Genomic DNA, 14478 nt, shown 5'->3' on the forward strand with positions numbered 1-14478 from the left:
CCAATTGAACATTTGAAATTAAGAAGTTACTGCTCTTCTTTAGTTCTGTAATTTAAGAAGAAAATTTTAGAGTTGGATCAAGTAATGCCCAAAAATTATAATATGTGTCTCAAACCGAAACAAGATTCACCCCACCCCAGTTATTCGGATCAAATGTACATGTATTGTAATACAATTTCCTCTTCGATTGTATGACTACATCGATACCCTGTGATCCTGTAATTTAACTCTACTTACAACATTATCTAATCTGAAAAAAATTATTAAAACTGTAAAAAAATACAAGAATTCTCTCCTTCGGGATGCTTCAAGCCAAGAAGCCCGACCCTTATTTTCTGTTTCATCTTTTGCTGGCTTTGGATGGCCCTTCCAGTAACTAAAGCCTGTGAATCCTGACCAGTAACACCTTATCAACTCTGGGATGAGTCCACTTGGCTCCAAAGTGTCTCCGCATAAGCCTTCTCCTCTTCTTTCTCCTCAGAAACATATTCAGTCACCTCAACCACTTCCTCATCTTCATCTGGGATCTCCTCATCCATATCCTCGACCCCTGCAGCTACTGTTTGTTTAAAATTTTCATTCTCTTCTAGTTTAGCTAAGGCTTCCCTCATGGCCTGTGCTGTTGCTGGCCTATCATTAGGCTGGTATTTTGGTGCAGGCAGGACAAATGGTAAAATTATATCATCTAAGTTTGAACTCTTTTGGTTGTTGATACCCTTGGATATATCTAATGGTGGGGGGACAATGAAGATGATCCCAAGTTCATAGTTACAGACATGAAGTTTTGAACCCAGAGAAGAAGAGGTGGGTTCAGCAGCTCCATCCACTTTCACACCAGAAGTAGACATTGGACGTCCCCAGGCAGCTGGGCTGAAATTATGTGATCCACAATATACCCATCCAAAAGAGTATGGACATGTCTTTGACTGAAAGCGTCTTCTTGCCACCTGTGAACAACAGTGAAATAAAAACAACAATTAGGACAAATAAACTAAATATAAAGAGGGTGCTTGTTTGCAGCAACAGAATTCAAACTCATCAGTTAAATGGCTTGTTTTAGGGTGTATATTCACCGAACAAGGTGGTTCACAATTAGAGGCCCCTAACACTCCAGTCTCCAATGGAATTGCAGCTCCTAGTTATGTCATATCATTAAATTATGGATTGGGTGTCTTGAATTCAATGTGGGGCCCAAAAATTCATGGGTAGCTGAAAGTGTTCCCATTGAGAACTTTTCACCCTTTCCTTCAAGTAAACTTCCATATCAGGTTTTCCTCGTCACTTTGGGACTAGAGTTTGTGACTCCTATATAAGCCATCATTTCAGGTTATATTTTTGTAACATTTTGATCATTGTTGCTTGTGAACATAACCGTTGGATCACATAAATCTGTCGTGCGTGAATGGGATTGTTTTCTTATTGTTTTTCTCTTGTTTGCATCGCTATTGATTATGGTTGATTCTCAGCTTCTACAATAATAAGCTAATCATTTTACTTTGCAGAAATAAGGGTTACTTTGTTATAAGAAAATTCCACAATTTCCTTTTCAAGTAACTTCTGTGTAATGGTTTTCCTTGTTTCCTACGTAGGCCACCTTCATGGTGAACTACATGCATATCTGTGAAACAAATAACCCAATCATCCATGTGAAATAAAGAACACTAACCTTGCTATGCATTGGATATCCTTCTCTGCAATTTGGATGGGGAATTGCATCATGAAGAATTTCTACAGATCTCAACCTTTGCCATGTCCTCTGAAAAAAGTAACAATCAACATAGACTAGTACATATTAAACAAATAACAACAAAGGAATAATATCTTTATTAAAGGAAAATGTATAGTAGTGAGTGAGTAACCAGGTTGAAGAAATAATAGTTAACACATGCTATAGTTATGTTGTGAAGATTCGTCTATATAGTAAAAACTTCTGATTGCAAAAGGCATCAACTGTGACATTCCACAGATTCAGGTATGACATCTCTGATCTTTTTTCCATTCTGTATTACAAATTTATTTTTAGGTTCTAATTTCTAATTGCACAACTATATGAAAGCATTATATGATACACATTCTCATCAAGTGACACATTGTATATCCATTATAAAAATCAATTTCAGCCTATTATCAAATAATAGATAAACTAATCAAAATATGTTGGACTATCCAAATATTATATTTTTCCAATGTTCGCCAAGTGGGACTTTGGACTACCCATGTCAAAATACCATGGTTTTGAAAAACCACTATATCACCATTGCAACAGCCAATATCATGGTAACAATCCTCTCCCAACGTGTTATTTGTTACATTCTGAACATATAGAAGCCATCATAATGATATTTTCAAAAAATTATTTTAGCATAACATTTTCAAAAAATAATAATCTTTAAATTTGAAATAACAATGTTATTTTAAAATATATATATTTTTTATAAATATAAAAATATCCATTGAGAAGAAAGGAGAAAAGATGGCTGAGATAGCCCCCAAACAACAAGACAAAAAAACACGAACACGCCAAAAACAAAGAAAGAAAAAAATCCAAAAACAAAAGAAGGAACAAAGGAAAATAAAGTTACATGCCCAAAGGGGGCTACGAGTCACAAATGGTATCCCAATTGTAAACAAAATCTTGGAAGCACACGCCCTCAAAGTCCTTACTCATCTTCGACCAAAAGAAGAGTAACCCCAAAATCATCATATGAGATGAGCTCTCCATACTCTGAAACATTATGTTGTTGCGCTCTTTCCAAAGACCCTAGCAATGACCGAAGGAAGGATAGTCCAAAGATACCTCTTTCTAGAAGAGAAGATATTGAATTTTCAATCCTCCAAAAGAGCGAAAAGAGAAAGAGGGAAAACCCAAACCACCTAAAAACGAGATAAAAAGAACATCCAAATACCACATGAGAAGGGACAATGAATAAGAATGTGGTTGGCGGACTCCCCATTCTTCGTGCACGGGTAACAAAAGTTTGGGATGATCTACCCTCGAGAGATCAAAATGTTCAAGGTTAGGATTCTACCCAAAGAGGCAAGCCATAAGAAGAAGGAAACCTTGGGTGGTATAAGAGCGGACCAAATGATGGACGGTGAGAAAGAGACCTCACACAACGGAAGCAAACAATTTTTTTTTTTATAAGTATAAAATTTTATAAATGAAGAAAAGATGAGAGGGAGGCTGAGTTAGCCCCCAAACAACACAACAAGCGAACCAGAAAAAGAAAATAAAACTACACGGCTGGAAGCTAATCACAAATGGTTTCCCAATTAAATAAGAAATCTTGGAAGCGCACTTCCTCTAAAGCTTTGTTCATCTTGGACCACAGGAACAGAAGCCCAGTAATCTCTAAAAGGATTTAACAGAAAACCTCTTGTCCTTGGCCTTGAACCATTCCCTCCTGTCCTACTAATTCTCTTTGAATTGGAGCGAATTACGAAGATCTAGGAGAGATATGACCTCAGTTAACTCCTAGTCATTGAAGTTCCTCTTGAACCTCAGATCCTAAATCTGTATAACTGACCCGAATCAAACATTGTCTCACAGTGTTGTACTTTTTCAATGAACAAGTGTACAAGGATGGAAATTGAGTAGCTAGAGACGAAGTACCGCACCAAATATCTTCCCAAAATCTAACTTTATCCCCCAACCCAACTTTAAATCTAATCTCCCTATCAAAACTATCAACACCCTTCAGAATACCTTTCCACACATTACACCCGTAAGATCCTTTAGCCTCACCACTATACCAACGAGACCTCTTTTCTCCATATTTAGCATGAATCACCCTCCTCCACCGGTTGTTTCTTTCTTCCCTAAATCTCCAAAGCCTTTTGCCTAAGAGAGCCTTATTAGTTAATCTAAGCCCTCTAATCCCAAAGCCTTCATTCTTCTTTAGAGTGCAAACCATCTTCCAATTCACCAAATGATACTTTCTACCACCATTATTATCATTCCACAACAATGTCATTGCCATTTTAATTTTAATTAAGTGTCAAACCATTTCTAATCTAGTTCATGTTTATTTTTTGAAACATGTTTTTTTGTAGTTATGTAACATGACTAGTGATTCCCATTGTAATAATGTAATGCTATTATAAGGATCGTCATAATGATAATGCAAACCCACCATGGGATTAGTCAGACTAAGTCTGGATACCCATGTATAAAAAAAAATGCCAACCCACCATCATGACATTACTTTGCATGTGCATATACCTAAGCAACATACCTGAATGTATACTCAAGTAAAGGTACTAAACTTTAACTTCATCTTAATTATAATTAGAAACTACATCAAGGACTATCAATTTGAAGAATTATTTCCAAAATGTTGAAAAACATATTTGATGTTTCAAAAAAATGATAGAACAAGCATGGTAAAAAAACATTCCTAACTCATTACCATAAAAACAGTCATTTGAAGTAACACATGCAAATGCTAAGTATTTCACTCATACTTATGAAACATATTATCTATGAACAAGAGAGACAATTTATAGGGAATTGTTAAAGATAATGACATTTGTGTAAATGAAATTTTCTTTTTCAATTGAGTAAATAAATTTAAAAAAAATCAGAAGACTTTCTCCAAATTTTAATCTACACCCCTAAAATCCCATCAAATAAGTCTTGTACATTTGCAGCTTAAAAACTAAAAATAAAAAAATTAGTTTTCACAAACAGAAACTTAAATATCTGGAACTTGAGGGAGTGTTTGATCTTTGACTGTTTTAACTTTTAGCTAGAATTTTTTTAATGTAATAGTCATTTTTCACCTAGGAACCTCCCAAAAGCACATGAATGTAGATATTTTGGGTCAAGTGTTACAACCACTTCTCATCTGTTTTGAAATTTCAGTCCTAAATTTCAACTTTTCAAAAATAGTGTAGCACTTTTCTCAATCTCGACAAAATTAGCCAAAGATTTAGCTAATTTTAACACTATGTATTCAACAACATAAAGGCCATGATATTCGTACCTCTGAGAAGCAAAGCATCCGTCTAGAAGCCCAGATTCCACAAGAAGCATCTTTTACTCTCTCAATAGTTGGGAAGATGATCCTCATGGATGGTTTTCTTAACTCTTCACTGGCATTCCAGCGACCCCACTGTCAAAAGCATTCAATGAACCACTAAATCGATGAATAAACATCGCACATAAGTAAAAATTTCCATGCATGGATACACTGAATCAGAGGGTACAACAGGGTACGTTACCTCCGGATCAGATTCCTCTGAGTCAGAGAATTGGAGTGATCTCTTCCCAGCCGCTGCTGAAAATGCTGCTAAAAATTGTGAATTGACTGATGTCCCGATGGAGGATGAACCTTTACAATAGAACACATTTGAAAACATAAAATTAGCAAAGATGCTCTTGAATTGCTTGCGGATGTATCAATATGTTAAAATCTCACCATAAACAAAATCAGTTTCTTGTAATTCAGGCCACTTGTATTGACCTAACACCTTGTTTAAAAAAAAGGGGAAAATCAGTGGTCTGCAAAAGTATGATGAGAAAGAATTAAATCACAAACAAGGTCACTTGATAGAAATTGATAAACCAGCACAGGGTCCACAAACAACATAGGTTATCCATTATAAACAAAAATATTTGCATGCAGAGAATGAGACAGGCAACAAAATCTTAAATTACAGACCTGGACATAGAACTCAAATAATCAAGAAATAAAATAGTGGAAAATACTATATAGTTAACTTCATCATTATTACCTCTTGTAAGCGCCAAAGACCTACACACCTCCGCACCGATGCAACAAGAGAGCATATGGCAGCAACATGTTCAGGTTGCATCAAACTTGATATTTCACAAAAGTTGGGGCCCTGAAAAGGATTATAATAACCAGCATAGCCTTTACATATGTACAACTTTAAAGTTATCATGATACACAAACATAGTCGAATAATAAGTAAGCTAAGGATCTCAATAAAGATTTCTGTGGAAAAAAGAACATGCCTGTGACACATACATAATAAGTTGTACTTTGCTGTTACTTCCCCCTAAAGCAGCTGCGAGCACTTCTTTAGGATAAATGTATGCAGAGAAACTGAAAAGGCCAGCATCATGCAAAGGAGCAACCCACTTTGCAATACTTCTTGGTAGAAACCCCAGTTGAATGTAATCTGGTCCAAGTGGTATTGGAATAGAATTATTTGGAGACAGCACAACATAGTAAAAGTAATTTCAAGGCAAATAGAAACACCAAAAAGACTTAAGACGTGCAGACAAAATGATGGAGGAATCCAGTTGTTTGGAGAAGAAAATTTTCCATGAACATTCTGGAACTCTACAAGATTATGTCATGATATTCCAATCCTCAAGTAAATTAGAGCTCGACTATGAAGGATTCCAGAAAAACTTTACAGGGAATGAGGATCCCCAAAGACAGAGAACATATGTGGTGAGGCTGATCACCCCAATTGAAAGATTTTCTCGAAATAAGACATGTCTTTCAATATACTTTCTGTAAATTGTAACCAGGTGGCACAGCTATCCACTTATAGCCATCCAAGAACCTCCAATCCGATTATTATTAAATAGGTGAAAGGGCCATCAAATTTTGGGAATAACTTATTCCATGTGTTTATCTGGCTTTATTGCTGAAATATAAAAATGTCCCCGTTTAAACATTGTTTCCACAAAAAAAATAATAACTAACATATGGAAACATGGGGCAACAAAAAAACTTAGAGCCCAAAAACATCATCTACCAGGTGTAAGTAAAATTTCTGAAATATACCTCCCTCAGAGAACTCATCTAGGTCACAAGCAAGAACACTCACAGCATTTGTATCTGCAAGTATAGTAGTATTTCTTCTTAATGCAACTTCTGACAGCCCAAATGCATTTTCCTGGCACTTTCCAAGGAAAACAGCCAGTTTCTTAAGCTGTGCACCATTTGAATCAGCCGCAGTGTGAAAACGGTAGTTTAAACCAACTACAGATGCTTCAACAGAACCAAGGAACTTCATTCCAATTGACCGCAATGCAGAATGATTAGCCTGATTAAGAATTGAAAGAGCACAAATGAGGGTTAATAATCAATCTCAAAGCTTGCGAAAAAGGGTCACCAATAGTGGTCAAGTCAACTTGCCCACACTGTTCAAAATAACAGTCCTGGATGAGAGAATCCTGACTAGCCAGTCCACTGTTCTTTTTTAGATTCCATCCCATCCATTATAAAAGATTGGAAAATTTTCACTCAGTTATTCAGAGAGTACATTAATTATAATATATGAGATAGAAAACAAAGCCAAAAGACATAAGAACAAGATAATTACATTTAAATAAAATATGCAGATACATTAAGACATGAAACTTCTCTTTTAGTACACATGCACATGCTTGGGAGCTCCAGCACATGAACAGTTGTCATACGCCCATAAACAAGGGGTGCAACTTAGATAGGACCAACCCAGCACATACTAGCCCAATCAATCTTGGACCAGGCTTGAGGTGGACCTTGTCATCCACGGTTGGAATTTCAGAGCCTGGTCCAAAGTCTGGTTAGGCTAGGTCTGAACCCTCAAGAAACCTGGCCACTAAAATATATGTTTACATATATTACTTAAATAACTACATTTATTTTTGTTCTCACTTTTATTATCACTTGTATGAAACTTCTACTTTTGAATTTCTGCTCAGCCAACATAATCTGAGTAGTACTTGGGCTTAGAGTTGATCTGTGCCCCTACCCATGCTCATGCACACAAAAAGGAAATAAGCAAATCTAATTCATACTTAAACAAGATATCACAACTTTTCATCAGCCCTCATTATGGTTATTCAAAAGAGAAAAATAAAACTACTTACAGATAGACAATATATGGACTCTGATGGATATGGAGTGTCGGGCATATGCATTCCTGGGATTGAAGCAACTAGGTGCCCAACGGCCCCTCCAAAGTCATACTTAGCCATTTCTATAATCCAATGTGCTTGACTAGGTACATCGGCCAAGAGAGATGCCATAAATCCAGCCAGCTGAGCAGCAAAATCAGATTTTAAGCCATCAATTGGTTCCCCATCAGTACGATGGGTAAAAAGAGGTGAATAATCCGGAACACTTCTAAGAGGGAAATCTTGCCACCACACAGTATTGGTCACGCTATTCCACTGCCAAAGACAACAAAGTTAATATGAGAATGCAATAAGCATAAACATAATAAAAGATGCAGCATATGAATATTGAACAAGAAAATCTAATTGCAGGACTAGAGAAAATAAAACATTAGAGGCCCAAATTATAAAGATCTATAAATTTAACAAAAGCCAAATATATCAGCTAGGGAATTTTATTTTTTATTTTTAAATTCTCAAATTCCTACACTGCAATGATGAAAGACTTTTACTGGTGGATTTTGTTTTACCAACAACACTTAGAATCAGACACATGTTTTACAGTCAATCACAGACACCTTTCTTGAGCATTGACACAGTGGCCTTGAATGAACCAATAAAGTTTGCATTACGCCAATTGATGCAAAAGTTGGCATTCCATAAAATTTCCAACTAAATTTTGTTGTCATTCTCCATCTCTGCATAAGTGTACAATTATCAATTTTGGGACTATTGTTCACATACTATTAGATGGACTACAAGTTAGGGGTTCACCCAATCTTCATAGGTTGCCAATTGACAGTATGGACAATTCAACTATTTAATATTATCTGGGTTTGATTACGTTAACAGTCACACAAATGGGGCTATGCTCAAAACCTTGCAGACAGAGAGGCCGCCACCGGGGGTGTTGGGGGGTAAGATTGGAGAAGACAAGAAGAGAAAAATGAGAAACAAAAAGGTAAAAATATGGAGAAAAAAAGAAATAGTGCGCTGTCTCACACGACTCTCAAGGTTTTCTTATTTCTAATAAAGAATACTAGGATGACAATATTATCTCTAGAAAAAAGAAAAATAGAATAAAATATAACAAAGGAAGAAAAAACTATTCTATCATAGAATCCTGTTTTTTTAGGCCAAACAGAAAACAAGAAAATAAAATAGAGAAGTAGAGAACTGATAGATAATGAATGATTTGCATAGAAATTAAACCAAAAAATAAAATAGCACTGGACGACTCCAAACATTACCATAAGTGCAAACCGATGGAATAAAAAACAATAGGAAAATTCCAACTACAAAATCAATCAATTCACTAGAAGTCAATTGCCAAATACATAAAATACATCCACATTTATTTATAAAACTAGCCAAAGTTCCAAACAACTCCTAAAATAATTTAAACTCCAAATAAATTGATTTTCTACTGTAAATAGAAGTATAAAACTACTCTGGAAATTGTAAACTAATGCTAATAACAATAGGAAAAAACCAAACATACTTTCATAAAAAAAATTCAAATAACAAGAACACCCAAACTTATCTTTAAGATCTTCCAATATCATTCTACAAATAATATAATAGATTTACTATTAACAAATTCTGAATTCACTATAAATAGTGTAGTAAGAAGCATATGAAGACACATGTATGTGATTGATGATTTCGATCTAATTAGAGTTTAATGAAAAAATAGAAATAAAAATAAAATGCACCTACTAGCCTCATAAAGGACATAAGTTTATGCTGAAATAGTCACCTGCTTTGAGACTAAATTTGCTGAAGTAACAACGACGCGGATGCTATCCTCTCTTTGCAAAACCAGCAATTTCGGATGATGGCACGCAATGCCTTGCTTCTTGCGGTCTTTACCAAAGGCTAAAACATCAGGAAATGGTGGATAGCTACAAGAAGAAACATCATTTATTAGAGAAGTAATGGTTAGTACCACTATCTGCAATAACAACTTTCATCGAACATGTTCCATTCAACAACAGATGAGTCAACAGCACTTACACTACTACTAAGTTAGGAAAATCCAAGTAGGGCATTGAGGTTCTTTTATCAGGGCTTGAATTCCAACATCTCTCCGTGTTATGACAGGCAATGGTTATTGGTAGATGGTTGGGAACTTGACAGTATGACAAAAACCTGCCATATTTCATTTCTCAGATTAGGGAACCTAAATTAAAATGATAAGCAAGTGAAAAAGGAGAAAGTAAAAAAGAATAAGAAAAGTTTAATAATAAAAAATAAATAAATGCTATTGATATTATGTGAATGTGTAAAAGTTGATCAATCATGTGAACATCCCAAGAAAAAACAAAATGGATTAGGAAGTTTCTTTTCACACGAAGAATAGGTAGCACACGTCTACTTACAGAATGATATCCTGAGATACAGTTACAAATACAGATAAAGAACCTGGATGTGTGGATACAACTGAACTTCTAATTCAAGGTGTGGATAAAGGGATATCATCTAATATTCGATCTTATATAAGCATTACTATCAGGCGGTTCAAATAAAAAACATAATACAACATGATGAGGTTAAACTATAAATTTCGTGCATCCAATAAAGCAAATAAACTAACAAGTACAATAGAATGAAAGTAACATGCAATCCTGGAATAACAATAGAAGAGTTTAGATCTTTATGTACCACAAAACATCACTCGTAAATGTTGCAATAAACATGCGTGTAAGGCTTTCAACAGGATAAAGAAGTTCCGGCAAGGATACCACCGTATTCTGATCCAATGAACCATGTTCCATAAAGTCAAGGCGGTTTAGGTAGAATTTCTCCCCAGACGATGAACAAACAAAGTTCAAGTCTTTCTTTGAACCGAAACCATCGTCACCTTGACAAATCTTTTCTACAGAATTCAACGGCAGACCCTTGAATGTACAGTTCCCGATGGCACTCTTAAAAGAAGTTCCATTCTCATCTTGCTGAAAGGGATCATTAGGAATGGAAACAGATGAAGGGACAAAATTTTCTTCTGAAGCCACAACTGTCAGTGTGTCAAGCACAATTGAATTCACCTTTAAGGGCCTTACTGAATTTTCATCTGTCGAACTCCCTTTGGCATACAAACTACAGAGGTGAAGTGATTCTTGCCCACTAATTTTTTTGCTACTTCTTATCAGCGGCTTAGTAGACATTGAAATTTCAACAAACTTACTTGGCACCACATCCAAAAATTGACTCTCTTTTCTAATGACTGGTGACCCATTTTTAATCCTTGAGATTTCTTTTTCTCTAGTCAAATTCATACATCCCCGGTTGTAAAATCTTGGATCAACACTATGCAATATCCGTTTAGATCGATTCAGAAGAAATTCTGCCCGGGCAACCAAGACTTCATATTTTGAAGTATGAAGTCTAAAATCCTTATAGAACCCATTTTCACTAAAAGCAATAACCCTTCCTTTACCTACTTCCTTCTGTCGTTCGGAGTTTCTTGTGTTGGTTTTTACTTCTCCCCCCGACCCCGACAATCCATTCGGAATGAACTCATTACACCCCAAAAGCTCCTCAGTGAAGAAAACTCTTTCCATTACAAACCCGACCTTAATCTTAAAACTTGGATCCAATTCATTACCACAAACCAAGGAAACCTCATCACCAGCAGACAAATCCATGACTGTGCCTTCTCCGAGTTTAATACCATTAACAAAAATCCCATTCAAAGAAGCATTAACCTTAAATCCTACCGGGGTTTCTCTACATTCCAATCGAGATCGAAATCGTCTCTTAATCTCATTCAAATCAGAACTAAAAGGAAAAAAGAAACCATCTGAAACGAAAATCCTGCGCTCGAAACTATCAAAAAAAATCTGGCAATGCCGCTTACTGATTCGACGGTCCTCAAAGACAATATTGCAGTACCGACTATTACGACCAATGGTGTAGAGACGATCGGACCTCAGACAAATAGATTTACAGGGAGAGTTGGTGCTCGAAGAAAACATGGGAGCACCAATAGATTTTAGATAGAAGAACCCCGCTTTTACAACAATTCTCCGTTTCTTATGAGTCGAATTGGGGATAAAAACATGGCTTCGCTGCCTCTTAGCGGAATCTTGAATTTCCATTAATTCAGAACAATTGAATTAAAGAATTTGTGATGAAGAATTAAATTTTTTTTTTTTTTTTAAATCATGAAAATAATGAGGTCACAGCATTAAAAATTAAAAAATAAAAATAAAAAACAAAAAACAATAACCTTATTTCGATAAGAAGCCACAGAAAATTTCATAACGAATGGAGTGGTGAATGGTGATCGAATGTTAACAGAGGGGTAGACGCAACCCTAACTGAAAACCCTACTCCCGCCATTTCTTTTTTCCCTCGTGATGCCTTCGGTTTCCCAATTAAATTAGAGACCTGCTATTGGCACCCTAACTTTTACTTACTACACCCCAACGACAATAAAGAAAAGGGATTTTCCCCCCGAGACGTGCGCGACTCATATTTAAATTTCATTTTCAGTTCAACTATCATTTAAAGTCCCAAACACATGAGTGAATTCTTCACTTTTATAATATACCAACGAATTTGTAGATTTTAAAAGTGTCGAACCCACGAGTTCATAGGTTATAAAAATTACGAATAAATGTTTTGAGAATTAAAATAAACAACGTACGAAACTCAGAATTTTGTCATATTTAATTTAACACATGAAATAGAGATTTCACCCTAAATAAAATACATGAATGATTGAGAATATGAAGTGGTTAGGGGTTTCAATAGAAATTCTCTTGTTAAGTTTCCTCCTTCCTTCATCTGATTGAGAGATTGAGGAGAGTATCAACATAAGCTATAATTGAGGAATCTTCAATCTTCTTCTCTTGATGAGATCTTATAAGAGGGATGAACAAGTTTTTTTTATTTTTTTGAAGATAGAAGAGTTCGCATCATCGATTACAAAACACAATTTTTCCCAATATAGAGAAAATTTTGAGAATGTTGGATATTGTAATTCTTGCCAATGGAGCTCTCTGCACATTTTTAATCTCTCTAATAACTTTCTTATCAAAATTTTCCTTAAAGCACATGAGAACCAACAAACAAAACATGACGTACTAGAAATGATCCATCATGCAAACAGGTTGACCTGATTCGGATTTGAGAATTTTTTTCAAGATCTATAAAACCCATGTACGGGATGAGCGTAGGATTTGATTCGCGATGTGTGGAAGATCTTAGAGGAGAGATTTCGACCAAGGACATGCCATTGGGGTCTAAATAGTGTGTTTTAATCTTTAATTGGGTTGTGATAAATAATTTAAGAAAATAGAGTGTAAAAAGTAAAAATTGGGTGCAAATAGCAGCTCTCTTAAATTAATCATAACAAACGCCATAAAACTACTATCAGCTTGAAGGTCAAGAGTAGACTCAGGGGAGGCATGTCATCGGTTTCAAAACATAGGGGGTTATCTCTAATATTCAACAGAAAGTCGGGGTACATGTCTAAATCACACTAAATTTTTTGTTTCTTAATGCCCCCTCACCCTTACAAAACGTCAAACTCAAATAGTAAAGATCACGATTCAAATAATTGAGATGAATCATTCAAAATGTTGATCTCAACAAGATAAATCATTGACCTCAATAATTTGAACTGTTGATTTTAATGGTTTATGTTTAAAGGTCAAGATCAACAATTTATAATCGATGATTTTGACAATTAGAAAAGGTTGATCTCAGTGATTTGAATCACTAATCTTGACAATTTGAAAATATTGATCTTGACCATTAAAAGTAACAAAATGTGAAACAAGGCAAAAATAAGAATATCTAGAATCCATTAGAAAAGAGAACTCTTAATGAGAATTTTATTGATTTAATGATGTCTCAGCATTTTAGTTGCAATCTTATTTATAAAAAAAAAGTTCAATTCCTAATAAAAGACAAAAATAGCAAAAAATAATAAAAATAAACTAATCATATAAATAGATACTACTTAATCCTAGAAGTAAGACAAAATCAATAGTGCATTCTTCTAATTAAAATTGTGATCAAAATTAATTTTTTCTAATACGACAAATTATCAACAAAAAAAAGATGTACACTAAAAAATTAGACCTAAAGATGAAAAAGCACGTAATAGGGTTATTGAAAATCACAACGTTCCATTTAAGAATAAGTCATGTCATATGAATCTGACTCTAGGGCTCCCCGAGCATTATACTTGTCCTAAATTACAAGGGGATTGAAGAGGCATTAAGAAAGAAATTTTTTTTACTAATTGAACTATCAAATTAATGTCAGAAAGTTAGGTCACATTCAGACAAACATCCCCCGTCAAGGTGCATTAAGTAATTTTTCTAAAAAAATTCCAAAGTTTTAAAGTATCGCTCACTTGGTTGAGAAGTGTAAAAGACAATTCGAGTGAATGTCTTCTCATCGCATCGCTTCGAATGCTTAAGAAAATATCTTGAATATAAAATGCTTGATAAAGAATTTTATAAAATTAATTGACCTATTATTAGAGCATAAACTGGCAAGGATGCATGATTGATGAGAAGATATTCTAATTTGATCACTTTTGTATGATGTAAGCTTGAGCAAATTGAGATTCCTCACCCCTGCACTTTTACACTACT

At 35.0% G+C, this 14478-nt stretch overlaps 1 protein-coding gene across 2 annotated transcripts; it reads right to left on the reverse strand.

Moving 5' to 3' along the window:
- Positions 1-85: 85 nt before the first annotated feature.
- Positions 86-12223, reverse strand: LOC147400723 (forkhead-associated domain-containing protein / FHA domain-containing protein). Of its 2 annotated transcripts, XM_086441707.1 has the most exons (13): positions 12096-12203; positions 10529-11951; positions 9881-10015; positions 9624-9768; positions 7838-8140; positions 6765-7026; positions 5981-6147; positions 5737-5847; positions 5421-5472; positions 5224-5333; positions 4986-5114; positions 1667-1756; positions 86-947 (listed from the first exon to the last, which is right to left on the reverse strand). In XM_086441707.1, the coding sequence occupies exons 2-13, from the start codon at positions 11839-11841 to the stop codon at positions 411-413; spliced, it is 3354 nt and encodes a 1117-aa protein (XP_086297833.1). In that variant the 5' UTR covers positions 11842-11951; positions 12096-12203; the 3' UTR covers positions 86-410. The 2 variants fall into 2 exon arrangements, with proteins under 2 accessions (XP_086297833.1, XP_086297832.1); XM_086441706.1 differs by having other exon boundaries at positions 10529-12223.
- Between the last annotated feature and the right edge of the window lie 2255 nt (positions 12224-14478).

The sequence above is a fragment of the Akebia trifoliata genome, chromosome 5 (assembly GCF_017979445.1).
Source record: "Akebia trifoliata isolate Shusen 1 chromosome 5, ASM1797944v1, whole genome shotgun sequence".
Classification (NCBI taxonomy): domain Eukaryota; kingdom Viridiplantae; phylum Streptophyta; class Magnoliopsida; order Ranunculales; family Lardizabalaceae; genus Akebia; species Akebia trifoliata.